The sequence below is a fragment of the Saccopteryx leptura genome, chromosome 1 (assembly GCF_036850995.1).
Source record: "Saccopteryx leptura isolate mSacLep1 chromosome 1, mSacLep1_pri_phased_curated, whole genome shotgun sequence".
In the NCBI taxonomy this organism is placed as follows: domain Eukaryota; kingdom Metazoa; phylum Chordata; class Mammalia; order Chiroptera; family Emballonuridae; genus Saccopteryx; species Saccopteryx leptura.
This window is the reverse complement of record NC_089503.1, coordinates 190,967,037-190,982,283: the sequence shown is the minus strand read 5'-3', so window position 1 is coordinate 190,982,283 and position 15,247 is coordinate 190,967,037. Positions and strand designations below refer to the sequence as shown.

Here is a 15,247-nt window from a genome sequence, read left to right as displayed (position 1 = left end):
CTCCTTTTCTGTCTGTCTGCCTCTCTGTTTCTCCTTTGCTTAAAAAAAGTTTTGGAAAGAAATATAGCTAAAAAGCCAATAGATAAATAAAATGAAATCCAAGAAATATTTGAATAATTCAAAATAAGACAGCCTGACCAGGTAGTGGTGCAGTGGATAGAGCATCAGACTGGGATGCAGAGGACCCAGATTTGAAACCCTGAGGTTGCCAGCGTAAGTGCAGACTCATCTGGCTTGAGCATGAGCTCATCAGCTTGAGGATGAGATCATAGACATGACCCTATGGTGGCTGGCTTGAGACCAAAGGTTGCTGGCTTGAAGCCCAAGGTCGCTGGCTTGAGCAAGGGGTCACTTGCTGCTGTAGCCCCTCAGTCAAGGCTCATATGAGAAAGCCATCAATTAACAACTGAGGAGCTACAATGAAAAATTGATGCTTCTCATCTCTCTCCCTTTCTGTCTGTCCCCATCTGTCCCTCTTTGTGTCTTTCTCTCTGTCTTTGTCAAAAAAAAAGTAGAAAACAGGAAAGAAGAATCAGGGACAACACAATTAGATGAGACAAAGGAAAAACAGCAAGATGAACATAACCTTATGAATTATTACTTGAAATGTAAATGGGCTAAACATTATATAAAAGACAGAGATTATTATTTTAAAATGCAAAATTATTTTTTGTGCAAAAACACACTTAAACACATCTACATACTCATAAACATGTATTGATAGCAACCTTAAAATAAATTAAATAAAAATTAACAGATTTAAGGAAGAAATAATTCCATAATGACAGCTAGATGTTTTAATACTCCTTTCCCATCAACTAGTAAAATAACTAGAAATCAACCAGTAACAGAAGAAAGAAAGGAGGGAGGAAGAAAAAGAAGGAGGGAGGTAAAGGGGAATATCTCTACAGGGTTATGGAAACCAATCGTGTCCCATTTGTGGAAGAAAACCAAACTAAGTTCACTAACAGAAATGTGAGACCAGGCTAGTGCTTACCTACCAGCAAGAGTCAACTAGCAGTAGCTTCAATGGCTGACATAAGATATTCAAACAAACGTGGTGTCAGAAGAAAGCAGAGCAAGCTCAGCAGAGCAAACTGGGCCCATGTCTACAACTGCAATAACTCCAATATTATTGCCTCAGGAGCTCGATGCCACCAGAAAAGCCTTGTTCAGGATGGGTGGAAACAAGAGAATATGACTAGATTTATAGAAGTAAGGGGGGAAAAAACATGTCTACCTTCTCAAGACAAGTCTGCAAACCACAATTCCCAAAGCACATGAGAAAAAAATGTCAATAAAAAAGTAAATCAACTCAATAAATGAAAATGAGCTCACTTCTAAAACTGCAAACAATAGGGCAAAAAGTTAAGTAATTTAATATTTATCATCTGCAAACAATTTAAAGTATATAATCATTGAAATAGAAAAAAATCATATAAGTACATAATTCTAGATGAACACAAACGGAGAGATCATTAATGACTTGGACGATGACTAAGGAATTCACTGAGGTCATGTCACAGAAAGAGAAAATATTTTCACATTTATAAAAGAAGTTACAAGAAATATGATAGACTGAGAGACTGCGCTTTCAGAGGCATTTCATAAGAAGAAACTGAAGCAAATGGTGGAGAAGATAGCAATGGCTGAGAATATCTAAAATTGGAGAAAGCCATGAATTCTCTGCTTGAAAATGTGTAAAAATGCCAGACAGGCTAAAGACCAATAAATTTGCTCCTGGAAAAATCAAAGTGAATCTCTGGTCAGGTAAAGACCAAATTTGAAAACCTCAAAAAAAAAAAAAAAAAAGCACCATTACCTGCAATGGAATGCTAATAATACAAATCAAAGCAGATTTGTCTTTGACAACAACATATGTTAGCAAATAGTAAGTAGTAGCTTCAAATTGTATAAGAAAAAACAGTGAATCAAGACCATTATATCCAACTGAAGTATCCTTCACATAGAAAAGGAGCTATATCTTCAGATATAAAAACTAAAAGAGTTTATGACCCAAAAACCTCACTGAAAGATTTGCTAGATTGTATATTTCAGCAAGGAAAAGAAATGAAGACAAAGAATGTTGGGCTATAAGAAATCAGAGAAGACACAGAAATTGGTGATAGAAATCAATTCTAGTTTGTAAACAATGACAATGCTAACTTATGTTTGTGTTTACAAAGGGAGCTCAAATTTTAGATAACTACAAGATAGGCAGTAAAAATTCAGGCAGTAATCCAAGCATGCTAAGGATTCATTTATTTATTTAATTCAGAAAAAGTCTATAGAGTGATTATAATATCTGCCAGAAACTGTTGTAGCCTTTAGAAGTAATGGACAAACAGAAAAATGTCTTGTCCTCATGACACACATTCTAATGGGGAAGACAAACTAATAGTTATGTAAAATAATGTCAGGCACTATGATATTTTAAGTAGGTTGAGCAATAATTTATTCTTCAAAACAGAATACCTGTGAGAGTACAAGGAGTATAGTTATGCCAGGAAAACCTCCATAAACCAATACTATCCATATACAAACTGTGGTCTCCCTATGTGTATGTGCTGTGTGTACTTTAAGTGTTGTAATGAAAAAAAACCACAAAGTTATTGAATATATTCAGACTTTGTTATAAAATAGGAAATTAAGTATAAGTTAAAATTTTAGGGATATTCTTTAAAAGAATGGGAATAATTAAAAGCAAAGAGGGAATAAAAAAAATCAGTTCAACTAAAGGCCAGAAAAACATAAAGCAAAACAAAAACTGGTGAAAAAAAAAAAAAGAAGTGACTGTGGATGGTAGGAGAACTCAGGGAAGAAAAGAAATTATTACTAACAAACTCTGGAAATCATATGCCACCATTCTTTGTATTACACCAGCTTGTCATTAACATTTCCACTTCCCAGCCAATTAGTGAATTCAGACTTTTGATGGCTGTATTTTTGGGTTTTGTTTCCCATGAAATACATCTTTCAATTATATAATCAAAAGCAATAAGAAGAGATTTAATGTTTTTAAATGGTGTGATAAAAAGAGCACTTAGCCCTTCTCCTCTCATAAATCATCCCAAAGCAACAAAGAGCAAAATGCAAACTTCATCTTTGATTAAAATTAGAGGTATCAAACACTCAAGCCACAAAATGTATGGAATATCTTCCAAATGTGTGGGCCTGGGAAGAGGCAGAGAGAGGATTCATGGAGGCAGATCTCAGAAAAACCCAGTGAAGTCATCTCCAAGGTAAAGTTATACTTAGGTCCTTGATATAGACATTGGTATACCAATTGGTCTTAGAAGCTTCCCTATGTTTGTGTTTGTGTTTATAACAGAAAGGAGATCTTAATGAAAAATCAGACAGACAAATCAAATTTGCAGGAAGACATCTATCCATAAAACAAGGGTGAGAAAAGAGACTCTGAATTGGAGTAGTAAATGCTAGAAGTCACGCTCTCCACCCTACTTCGTAGGGGAATATTTGCTAGATTGAAACACAGCCTTATCCACTCCTTAATACAGACCTGCAGATAGCTGGCGAGCAAAACACTCCTACCAAACCAATAAAGATTGTTCTAGAACGAATACAATAGACCAACTAATTTATGAATAGCTCTGCTAAAATACCAAGCAAAATATTAATGAATGCCAGAAGGACCATGAAAAAGTGAGGCTTATGCCTGGAGTGCAAGGATGATCTATATACACGGCCTTACATATTATAATGTGTTTATTGAAAAATAATATTTATATGTGCAGAAAAATTATGTGATTTCCTCCAACCGCTAAAAAATCATTGAAGCAATTCAATGTCAATTTTGTTGAAAAGGTTTGAATAATGTGAGTATGTCCTTAAATGGTCAAACACTTCAAAGCAAAGTCAGCCTGGAGCATCATGGGAGCTTTCGAAGTACTCCCATAAGGAACAAAACCAGGATGTCTGCTTTCACCCGATCGCTAGTTATCACTGTCCTGATAATGAAAGAAAAAATAGTATAAATTTGGCCCTGCCTTGTTAACTTAATCAGTTACAGAGTCATCCTGAAATGACAAGGTTGTGGGTTTGATACCCCGTCAGACACACACAGGAAGCAACCAATGAATGTATGACTGAGTGGAACAATGAAAGGGATGCTTTCCTTCCTTCTCCCCTCTCTTTCCCTTCCTTTCTCTGTCTCTCTAAAACTCAATAAATTTAAAAATAAATTAACCCCTGGCCAGACAACTCGGTTGGTTTGAGCATCATCCTGAAGCACAGAGGTTGCCGGTTCAATCCCCGGTCAGAACACATTCAAGAACAGCTCTGTGTTCCTGTCTCTCTTTCTTTCTCTCCCTTCCTCTCTCTCTCTTGAAAAAAAAAGAGGTAAAATAATTTCTATTTTCTGTTTATTAGAATACATACTCAGAGGACAGAAAATAACTAAAAATTATTAGTAAGAAGAACAGAATGTGGTAAATTTACTATGCAAAAGATTAATAATCAGAAATTATGAACTTTCATATACATACAAACAATGTCCAATTAGAATATCTACCTGGGAAAACTTTCCACTTAAAATAGCAACTAAAAATAGATGAGTAGCACAAAATCAGTGTAATAGAAATGTATAAGATCTATATGGAAACAATTGGGAGACACAAAAAAGAAAGAGGCCTGTCACCAACGTCAGTCATCACAAAATTAATCTATAATTTAATGTAGTTGAGATTATGCCAACAGAATATGGCTTTCTTGTGGGGGGGATGTAAAGAAAACTAGATGCTGATTTTAAAGTTCATGCATAGAAATAAAAAAACGAGAACAATCATGAAGATCTTGGGGGGAAAGCAGTGGAAAGAGAAACCATTGCAGCTGTATGTTAAACATAGAAAGTGACAGTAAAAATTTGTGATAGCAAAATGTTGGAAACATCTAAATTATGAGATAATATGCAAGCTTTTAGAGAAAGAATGAGGGGCACTTTATGTACTGATGTGGAAGACGTACAACATTTTATGGGGAACAATCCATTAAAAACATTGTATTTTTGTCATTTTTTATATATAAAAGAGCAAAGTAGTGTGTGTAGTGCTCTTCTCTTTATGTAAAAATAGGGACAATGTGATTACTGACTGTAGTCATTGACACATGTAGAATATCTCTGGAGGCTTGCACAAGAACCTGCTGATAATGAGCTGTTTCTGGAGAAAGGAAATGGGTGGGCGATGGGATAGGAGAGAGATTTTCTTTTCTGTTACTTCCTTTGGTTCTTTTGGATTTCATAAAATTTTGAAAAATAATACAGAAATGTAATTCCTCTTTTGGAATGATCTCGTTTCAAATATTAAATGACACCTAGCTGATCAATTATGTTGAATAAAGGAGACAATATGTTTTGGATGGTTGAGGATGCTTCCATGATACTATGGGAACTCTGTCAAGTATCCTCCCCAAGGACAATCAAAAAGTTCTCAGGCTATCCCACTATGGAGATCTGCTTGTCTGTTGCAGGAATAAAAAAAAAAGTCAGGGTGGTCTGTAGGCTACTAGACACATTTTCTCCTATGGTGGTCTAATTGCTATAGTAACATTGGGCTTTTTATTTTACATTGGCCTATTTTGGTAATCCTTATGCAAAACCACCTTTCACTTCAGTCTTGGAGTTATTTCATACTGCCCTCAATGAATTTATATAGCTGTTTCTAATTTATGGCAATAGTTTTATTATATATTGTAAAGTTTTCCAGAGATTAACAACAATTTCTATTCCATGTTATGTCTCATAGGACCAACCTATACTTTACAGGCTAATCCACAGAGATTTTTCTGTTGGTTTTAGGCTTTCGGAGTCTGTAACTGGCAATGTTTAAACCATGTCCTAATACATGATATTATGATGGGATTTAATTAATTGAATTTAGGACCCACCATACTTACTTCATATTCATAAATTTCACTTTATAAATGCTACCTGTAACTTGTTGGCATAGCCTTAAATTAGGGAACTCATTTTTTTCAAGCAAAGAGAATCAAGAATTTTAATATTTAGCTTACATAATTCCAGAAATAGACCCATCAACAGAGTGCCTTCCTGCACATGGGAAAACAAACATGTGGTACTCATGGTAACATGGGTTGTATACTCTTTGGCTCCTCAACTAATGAAAGTTTAAAAATATATGTATGCCACCACAAAAACAAAAACAGAAAGCAAAACAACTGCAGATGTAAATATTTAGGTAACTCTAATCTTTTTGTTGAACTTGCAAACATAATATTTTAATTTACCAACTTTGATTAGACACTAATTTATAATTTGGTACCCAGTACCCACTTCCTACACTTTAGCAATTGCATCCTTTTTCAAAGCTATAGTCTTGTTAGATACTGAATATTCTTGCAACAGAATTTAAAGGGTGGAGTTGGTGTTCAGGGAGACTTTCCATGTGCCTAGTTCATTAAACATACTCTACTTCCTTCAAGAATTGGAGTCAGGAGTGGGACTCAGGGCATTAGTACTCATCAAGAAGAAATGGCTCTGCTCCAGGAGTGAAGAGATGCATGGAAGATGGAATGGGTTAGAAGCACCATGTAGGACCAGAGGAAGTCAGTCAAATGAAGGATCTTTATTATTATTATTATTATTATTATTATTATTATTATTATTAAGAGGCAGGGAGGCAGAGACAAACTCCCACATGCACCCCAACTAGGATCTACCTGGCAAGCCCCTACCAGGTGATGCTCTGCCTGGCTGGGCTGTAGTTCCATTGCTTGATAACCGAGCTATTTTAGTGCCTGAGATGGAGGCCATGGAGCCATCCTCAGCACTCGGGGACAACTTTGCTGGAACCATTCAAGCCATGGTTTTGGGAAGGGAGGAATCTTAATGCCCCACTTTCTGTATCAGGCTGTGGGCATATGGACTGAGAAATGTCACTCATTTTCTCTTCTTCCTAGTCTTTATAAAGACTAGTGTCTAAGGTTAGTTTGTCTTCTGTTCCCTCATCTCTCCAGCTTTAGAAATCTCATCTATGTTTATGGATTGAGTCATGATCTTTTTGCTTCTCCATCAGTTTCTCTAAGTCAACTTCTTGTATGAATTCCAGTTTTTTCTTCAAATGAGACAGTTTAATTTAGGCTACTTAACTATCACTGCAGACACATCTATAAACACCCCCATCCTCACCTCCTAATACCAGACCCTCCTAATATATGCTTCTCATCTCTTTCACTAACACACTGCTCTTTAGTCACCAAATTCGTCAAATACTTCACATGTTTGCCCCTTCTTTTCCAATCCAATTCTACTACTTGTGTCACCCTAATCTTCAGTCTAAATTCTTGCAAGAGCCACTGAGCTGGCCTGCCTGGATGTGGACTCTGTTCCCTCCAATCATCTTGCATCTTTTTTTTTTCTACTTTTCTGAAGTTGGAAATGGGGAGGCAGTCAGACAGACTCCCGCATGCGCTTGACCGGGATCCACCCGGCATGCCCACCAGGGGGCGATGCTCCGCCCATCTGGGGCGTCGCTCTGTGGCAACCAGAGCCATTCTAGTGCCTGAGGCAGAGGCCACAGAGCCATCCTCAGCGCCTGGGCCAACTTTGCTCCAATGGAGCCTTGGCTGTGGGAGGGGAAGAGAGAGACAGAGAGGAAGGAGAGGGGGAGGGGTGGAGAAGCAGATGGGCGCTTCTCCTGTGTGCCCTGGCTGGGAATCAAACCCAGGACTCCTTCACGCCAGGCCGACGCTCTACCACTGAGCCAAACAGCCAGGGCCATCTTGCATCTTATGACTACAATAAACCTAGGTAAAATTTTTCAGTGATTTTTTATTTCCTATAAAATTACATGGACATCCTCGGCCTCTATTTCAAGGTGATCTATATTCTTTCCTCTCTTTGTCCTCCAGCTGCTGAGCTCCACTTTCCCCACACCTCCCACAAATGCTCAGGAGAATATTATGATATTCCACACAGCTCTTCTCTTCAGAGCTGTGTGCCCATCTCATCCCACCCTACCCGCTGTTCCCACTGAGAGCACTAGCTGCTGACAGCTCACAGAGGGGTCCCTAATTGAGAGTTGCCTGCCCCTTCCTGGGGTTTTCCTGAAACCAGCAGCTAGATGATGTAGGATATGAGCCCACCCTCCTTGCTTTAGTTTGGGACAGCACAAATATGCCATCCCAGCTTCAGAACTCCCCAAAAGATCAGATGATTCCCCAATTGCAACCAGTTTGCTTTTCTACTCCACCTTCTTTTTTTCCTCACTTTCTTATGGGTCTGGGTTCTCCTATTATTCCCCAGTCAACCTTCTGCACACAAGTCTTTGACTCAGAGTTTGGGGAAACCAGTCAAGATAGGTAGCCCCGGGAGTGATTCAAGGAAGTGTTCCCTGAAAAAGGTCTTGGAGATAAATCTCTCACCAGCCGGTTGCCATGCTGGCCTCTAGCTTGCAGTGCACTGTTAATGTTCTTCTCAGGGATAAACTAAGATAGCATGTTGGTGGGGTACTCCTAGCTGGTGCTTAAGAGGTATGAGGGACAGCTTGACTATTGTTAGGTCACCAAAGGGGAGATGCACAAGGCCGAATGAGTTTTTAAGAAATTTATTTATGCATCTGCAAACAGACAGTCTGAGTCCTAAAATGATATCAGCAGCGAGAGGAAGAGAAACTAGCACATACAAGACAAGGTTTGATGGTATTTCCCACCAGAGGGTGAAAACTTCTGTTACCTGTAGCGGTTAAATAATGCAGTGGGTGGTGATTTATGACTAAATAACAGAATGTTCAGATAAGTGATGGGGAGATGACTAATTGGCTGGATGTCCAAAGGCCAGATGGGGGTAAGATACCCATCAGGATTGCTCAGGTGGAGAGTTACAGAAACTGCCTTGGCACCAAGTCACCTAAAGTTCAACCTGGTTGGTTGAGGTTTTTGGTAGGGACCCTAGACCCGAACTTAACAACTATAAGGAGTTAAGAATTGGGTACCAACTTCTAAGTGGCATGAATTTGTTAGAGAGTAAAAAAATAAAATAAAATAAATAAAATAAAAAAGACTCAGGTGATTGTTGACCAATTTTGCCAGGATGTGAAAGCCGTGGGTTCTCTGGCAGCAATTGATTGGCCCTAGTTTCCTGCAGTCAGGCGGACTCAGCTGCAGGCAGACATCATGCTGTTTCAGGGAAGCTCCAGAAAGCCTTCTGTGCCAAGGCTGGGGTCCTGACCAGGAGAATTGCCACTCTTATAATCAAGATGACAATACCTGGGTAGATGCAGTTGAAAATCTCAAATCCCCCAATTTCCCTGAACCTGACAGACTTGTTATTAGCCCCCTGCCCCACACACACACACTAAAAAAAGAAGGCAAATGTGCTAGGAATCTCAGGATTCAAGGAATGATATGACGGTGGCTTTCTTATTTTCCCTTATGTTTCCCACGCTGAGTACTAGAAAACCCAGCAACCCAAAAATGCCAATGGATACACGCAATAACAAAAACTGTGATTCCCATAGTCCCCTTTGAATAAAGGGCATCTGAGCCCTGCTGGAGAAGCAGTCACAGTGGGATTGAATGAAGAAGTGGCGAGTTTGGGGACTGAAAAGGATTCAGAAGATAACCCAATGATCAACAAGTTTTAATGATATTATTTATGATTTGGTTTTATGAGTTACTTCCCATGCAGACATGGCTGATACATTCTGTGTTCACTCAATAGCAAAAACTTCACTTTCATTGACTTTATAACTTAAAATCAATCATCCAACTTCAGAAAGATGTGAATTAGAATATCTTAGTCTCATTTAAGTGGAGCACGGGGTCTCATTCAATCAACTAAGATACATTATTTATTATTAAGTCACATTAAATTCCTTTTAGATCCAAATAGGAAATAAGCATATGCAATTTTATTAAAGTTTTTATTTTTTTATTGGTAGTTGAGTTCCTTGAATGGCAGATTAAGTCAATCCATGGAAAAATGAAGATACTGTGAAACTAAGAAATATTTAAATTAAGAAATGCCCAAATTGGTGACAAATGAATGTGAAAATGCACAAAATTCAGGACAAGTTCCAGCTCGTGGAAGAGACAAGTGTGGGCACTGGCTGCTACAGGGAAGATGAGGTTTACAGCAGACTTCTAATTGCACAGCTTCTCAAAGCTTCCTCATTCAGTATTTCTTACTCCGAGAACACAGTGAGAATAGGTTAAGAATTCTGTCTTCAGCTATTGGGATCTGTAAAGAGTCTTAGACACTCTCCAAGACCAGGGATAAAAGCCATTCCCATCACATCTGCTGTTTTGGATACCTGGCTTTGATTCTCTTTGAAGATGCCAGGCCCCAAAGATGATCACGTGATGTAGGGGTTCAACTCATCAAGGTGGGACAAATGAATTCATAATGTACAGTGCTCCTGCTCTGCCCACTGAGTCAAATTCAGAATCTCACTTTCATGGCACATCACACCGGGATCAAATATAACCCTAGAGTATCTTTATTTGTTCTATAATTTAATAGTATACCTATAAAATAATTACATTATACTTATAGCTTTTCTTCACTTATAAACAAAAAAGAAATTAAATACAATTTGAGCCATTAGAAGGTAAACTGTACATACAAGAAGCCCGGGATGGAGCTTCCCACTGCAGCATATATTGCTTCCATTGCTCTACCCACAACTGGGTTCAAGAAGTGAGCTTGTGTTTGTATGCTGTGAGTTCATAGCTTCAGTCTTCCCCTATCTGCTTGGGTTTTGTGTTAATAGAATGACTGGGGTTGGCTTTGCAGTCTAGTTGGAAACTGCCCTGTGCTCCCCTCCTCCTCCTGCACTATCCATTTGTCTCCATTATTGTCATGTGGACCCCCTTCCCTCACAGCTTTTCTGCTGCGTGCTCTGCCTGAGTCAGACCTGAGGTTTCCCACTAAATACAAGTTCCCTCACTTAGGGCTATCTATGCCCATTTTCAAACCCAAGACCTTTAAAACTGCATTTGGCTCAGGTATCAAGATGTTACAGTGGTGACAGAAATGCAGCCTGCAGAGCAGGGGTTAGACATGGATCCCCCCACACACCACACCCTGTCTGAATCCTTGCTCTCTAGATGGATGTTGCTAGATCTTGCATTATAGTCTAACGTTAGGAAGCTCAGTTCCCAGAGAAGTTGTGAAAGGTTTCTCACATACCTCAAAATCAAGCATTCCTTAGGACCAGGTACTTGGGAATTACCAGTGAAAACTTTTCCAAGTGTGTTCATTCTTACCAATCAGATTGGAATCTCATTCACATTTATCAGATTCTACAAACATTACTCACAGGGAATGTTCCAGTGGGGCAATTTAGCAAAGTAAGAATAATTTTGCAGGAAATAAAATTATGTCAACTTCTTTATATCAAGAGACCACAACATGAAAACCTCAACAATTCATTATAAAAATGAAAACTGACCTAATGTTGCCCATCTTTTTGCTAGTTGCTTTCTGTAGGGCAGTTCAACTAGATTTCCACTTGATATAGTGCATCCTTTATTTCCTCCTATAACACAAAGTAACTGACTCCTTATATTTTTAAATATTTCTTTTAACAGAAAATATTTTTTGCTTAGTGCCATGGCAGTAAAATAATATAGCTTCTCCCTCCACATATGCATATTAAGTAGTTTAGGGGCTTTTGAGTTTCAAGTTATAACTTCCCAATGTGTCCCCCTCTCCACACCCATCCATCCTAACCCAGTTCCTACATTGTGCTGCCACATCTCCCTGCCTTCAGTGAGATACTGTTCAATGTGACATCACAACTCCTCCCATCATCTCCCTTCCTAATCTAAGAACAGGTACATGTCTGCAGACTGCTGCTGGACCTTATTTCTGGGTGTCAGACCTCTTGGGCAGGTCAGCTTCTGCTCTGGTCCTTACCCAGAATGCTGCTACAAAGCCAGAGTCAAAACCAGTCAAAAAAGACAAGGATAGGTCTATAATACTTTTTAACAGCTCTTTACAATATAGGTTAATTATAAAACCAGCATTATTAATATGGAGACCTTTGTGTGTAATAATATTCTAATTGCAGCGATAATAGCATGCACACCAGAGTTCATCTTTAGTCTGTATAGAGGTGGGGGAAGTGAGGAAGATGGCAGTGGCTGGGGGAGGGGAGAGTGTAACTTGCTGTGAGCAAGGTCCCCAGGGAAGCCCATTTTGCTATCCTGGTGACTCCAGTCCTCTTCTTGGTATCAGGGCAAGAGAAACTCCCCGTCCACAGGCAGCTTCTTCAGCGCCCTTCTGCAAATCCACAACCCAGCAGCAAGAGGACAGCTTTGGAATCATGACAGTGAAGCTCCCTCCCAGAGGGACAGGGACCAGCAGCAGAGGTTAGAGGGGCTGCTTGGAAGATTGACGCGTCCTTCCCATGGGCAGGGGGCATGGGCAGAAGGCGAGATGGAGTGTACAGCGAGGCCAGGGAAATACTCCCCTTTCCACATGGTGGAAACATCAGTGCCTCCCTGACTGCTGGGTGGTAGATTTTCATCACCTCCCTTCGGGCCTGAAGCACGACCTGGCTTGGGAGGTGCACATGAGGCCCAGGATCGGTTAAGAACAAACACTTCAGCAAAGCTCCACTTGCGGCCTGTGCTTCTGAGAAGGACATCATCAACCCCAAGAAATGTGCTTGCTGCTGAGGGGGATCACCAGGCAGAGTGAGTGAGTTCGGAGGACAGGGACAGAGTCGGCGGCAGCGCGACACGCAGACAGGTGCGCGGTACTGGGCTGCATCCTGCCAAGGGCTCTCACTGCTTGTCCGAGTCGCTTAAGTTCACGGACATACATCTGCACTGTTTCACCTTCTGGATTTTTTTGAGTCGGAAGGGAGGGTCCAGCCCAGGGCATTCGAGCTCCACGAGGACCGAGGTGACACGCTGGGGCTTGCAGAAGGCGCAGGACTGGAAGGACTCCTCCTCCTTCTTCACGTGGCGCGGGATGTAGAAGGAGTTGCACTGGCCATAGCAGAAGCGGTTGAGGACTGTGCGGCTGCGACAGCCCTCCTCGCTGACCGTCTGCCGCAGCGGCTGCGTCTTGCACCAGTCACTCTTAAGGTACTTGCGCTCGGTGACCACCAGGGCCTCCTGGCTGGAGGCCAGCACCTCTTTGATTTGGTGCTGCCATCTCTCGGAGTTGTTGCTGCTGCCGTCCTTGTAAGGCGAGGGGATGGCTCCCGCTGGCCGGTTCTTCCTGGCATCCACCGCTTTCACCAGCACGGCCACCAGGAGCAAAGACAAGGAAAACTTCCAGAACATCCTGCAGTGAGAAAAAGAGTCAGAGGGGTTGGTTGAGATGCATGACGGTGAGCAGCATTGTTTTCCTTTTAATGATTTTATGGTTTTATTAGGCAGGTACGGTGAGGCTGGTAGATGGATACCCAGAGAAGCTGGAGGTGAGAAATGGATATAGTCTACTTACAGAGAGCAATGAAGAGATCCTAAATCCTATCCTGAAGGCGAGGATGTGGACAAAATAATGACACAGAAAACATACACTGGTTGAACAACTACAGGAGCACTACAGAGCGAAGGCCATCAAAATTAGCTCAAGCCAGTCTGCCCAAATACCAATGACAGTTAATACCCAAAACTCACTGCATTTCAGTAGATATTGTCCTAAGTGCTTTGCATGTGTGTCTCATTTGGTCCTCAAAGCAACCTTAAGTTGACAGTGACATTATTTATCATCCCTATTTTATGGTGAAGAAAACTGAGACCCACAAAAAATGAGGAATTTGCCCAAGGTTGCACAGTCACTAAGTAATGGCCCAAGATTTGGGGCCAGGCATCAGCCTCCAGAGCCATCAAAATTAACCACTAGACATGGCCATGACCAGGAGAATTCATGAAAGGCAAAGGAAAGGTGAGGATGGTTCACAAGTTTCTAAAAATGAGTATAAAAATTAGAAATAGATGTAGATTAGGGAAATTAATATTTGCACACTGTGCCTGTGTTATTAGTTAACAACTAATAACAGTTAACATCTACAAAAAGATGTTGAAGTAATGCAAATGAGTCATGATTTAGATTCATGTAGTAAAAAACACTTTCCAGTTGTAAATTAGGAAATGTCCACAGCTGCATGTGAACTGACTTAGGCGTATGCAATCATTGGTGATCCACATGAATAGATTACTCTTTGATCTGTGTTTTAGGGGACTATGACATTAGTCTAGCAAATACTTGATGGTGGGAACTAGAGAGAAACTAAACCATGTTTTGTAAGAAGCAAAACAATCTGACTGACAGATGGACTTCTTCAAAGTTTAATTTTCAGTTTTCATGGCTATATTGTCATTAATACTCTCAAGGGACAGCAATGCCCCTCATAGAGGGGCATTATCTCATTTTACAACTGAATCTCTCATCTTCATCCTTGTCATCCTCATCACCATCATATTCACATTTAATCATTCCTTCTCTGTGTATTTGATCACTCCTAGGACGGCATGAGACTCTTTAACAAACATATCCTAGAATGGCATGTGACTATTACATATATAAAACATAATATAGTTATATAATATATATTAAGTATTCTATTTCACAGTCATAAGCATATATAATTACTAAAATTCAAAATTACATATATAAAATTTTTACATTCTTAGAGAGGTCTTAAATATATTCATGCAAATACTGACAGTTTATATGTATTGGTACTCTTGCCGTTTCCTTTCATGTATAAACATAATTATCAGTGTTCTATGAAATAGGTATTATTTCCTTTATTTTATGGATAACCAAGGCATTGAGAAGCTGCATAGCCTTCTAAAATCACAGAAAAAGCATGTTTGAGTCCATGCATCTTGGCTCTGGTAAGTATATTTGCTTCTTTGTTAAATTTTTTTGTCTTAAAATATCTAAACTAAACAGACAGCTTGATAGATACATATGGTTTAAAAGTACAAATTTCCGGCCCTGGCCGGTTGGCTCAGTGGTAGAGCATCGGCCTGGCGTGCAGGAGTCCCAGGTTCGATTCCCGGCCAGGGCACACAGGAGAAGCGCCCATCTGCTGCTCCACCCCTCCCCCTCTCCTTCCTCTCTGTCTCTCTCTTCCCCTCCCGCAGCCAAGGCTCCATTGGAGCAAAGTTTGCCCAGGCGCTGAGGATGGCTCTGTGGCCTCTGCCTCAGGTGCTAGAATGGCCCTGTTTGCAACAGAGCAACGCCCCAGATGGGCAGAGCATCGCCCCCTGGTGGGCATGCCAGATGGAACCCGGTCGGGCA

The 15,247-nt window shown here is 40.3% G+C and overlaps 1 protein-coding gene across 2 annotated transcripts in view; it reads right to left on the bottom strand.

The window, feature by feature from the left end:
- Positions 1-10,452: 10,452 nt before the first annotated feature.
- GREM2 (gremlin 2, DAN family BMP antagonist) overlaps positions 10,453-15,247 on the bottom strand; it is a 157,042-nt gene continuing 152,247 nt past the window's right edge. For both annotated transcript variants that reach the window (XM_066383560.1, XM_066383555.1), the window contains one exon: positions 10,453-13,276. In XM_066383560.1, coding sequence (XP_066239657.1) covers positions 12,769-13,275 — 507 coding nt within the window. In that variant the 5' untranslated portion in view covers position 13,276 and the 3' untranslated portion in view covers positions 10,453-12,768. The remainder of the gene's footprint in view (positions 13,277-15,247) is intronic.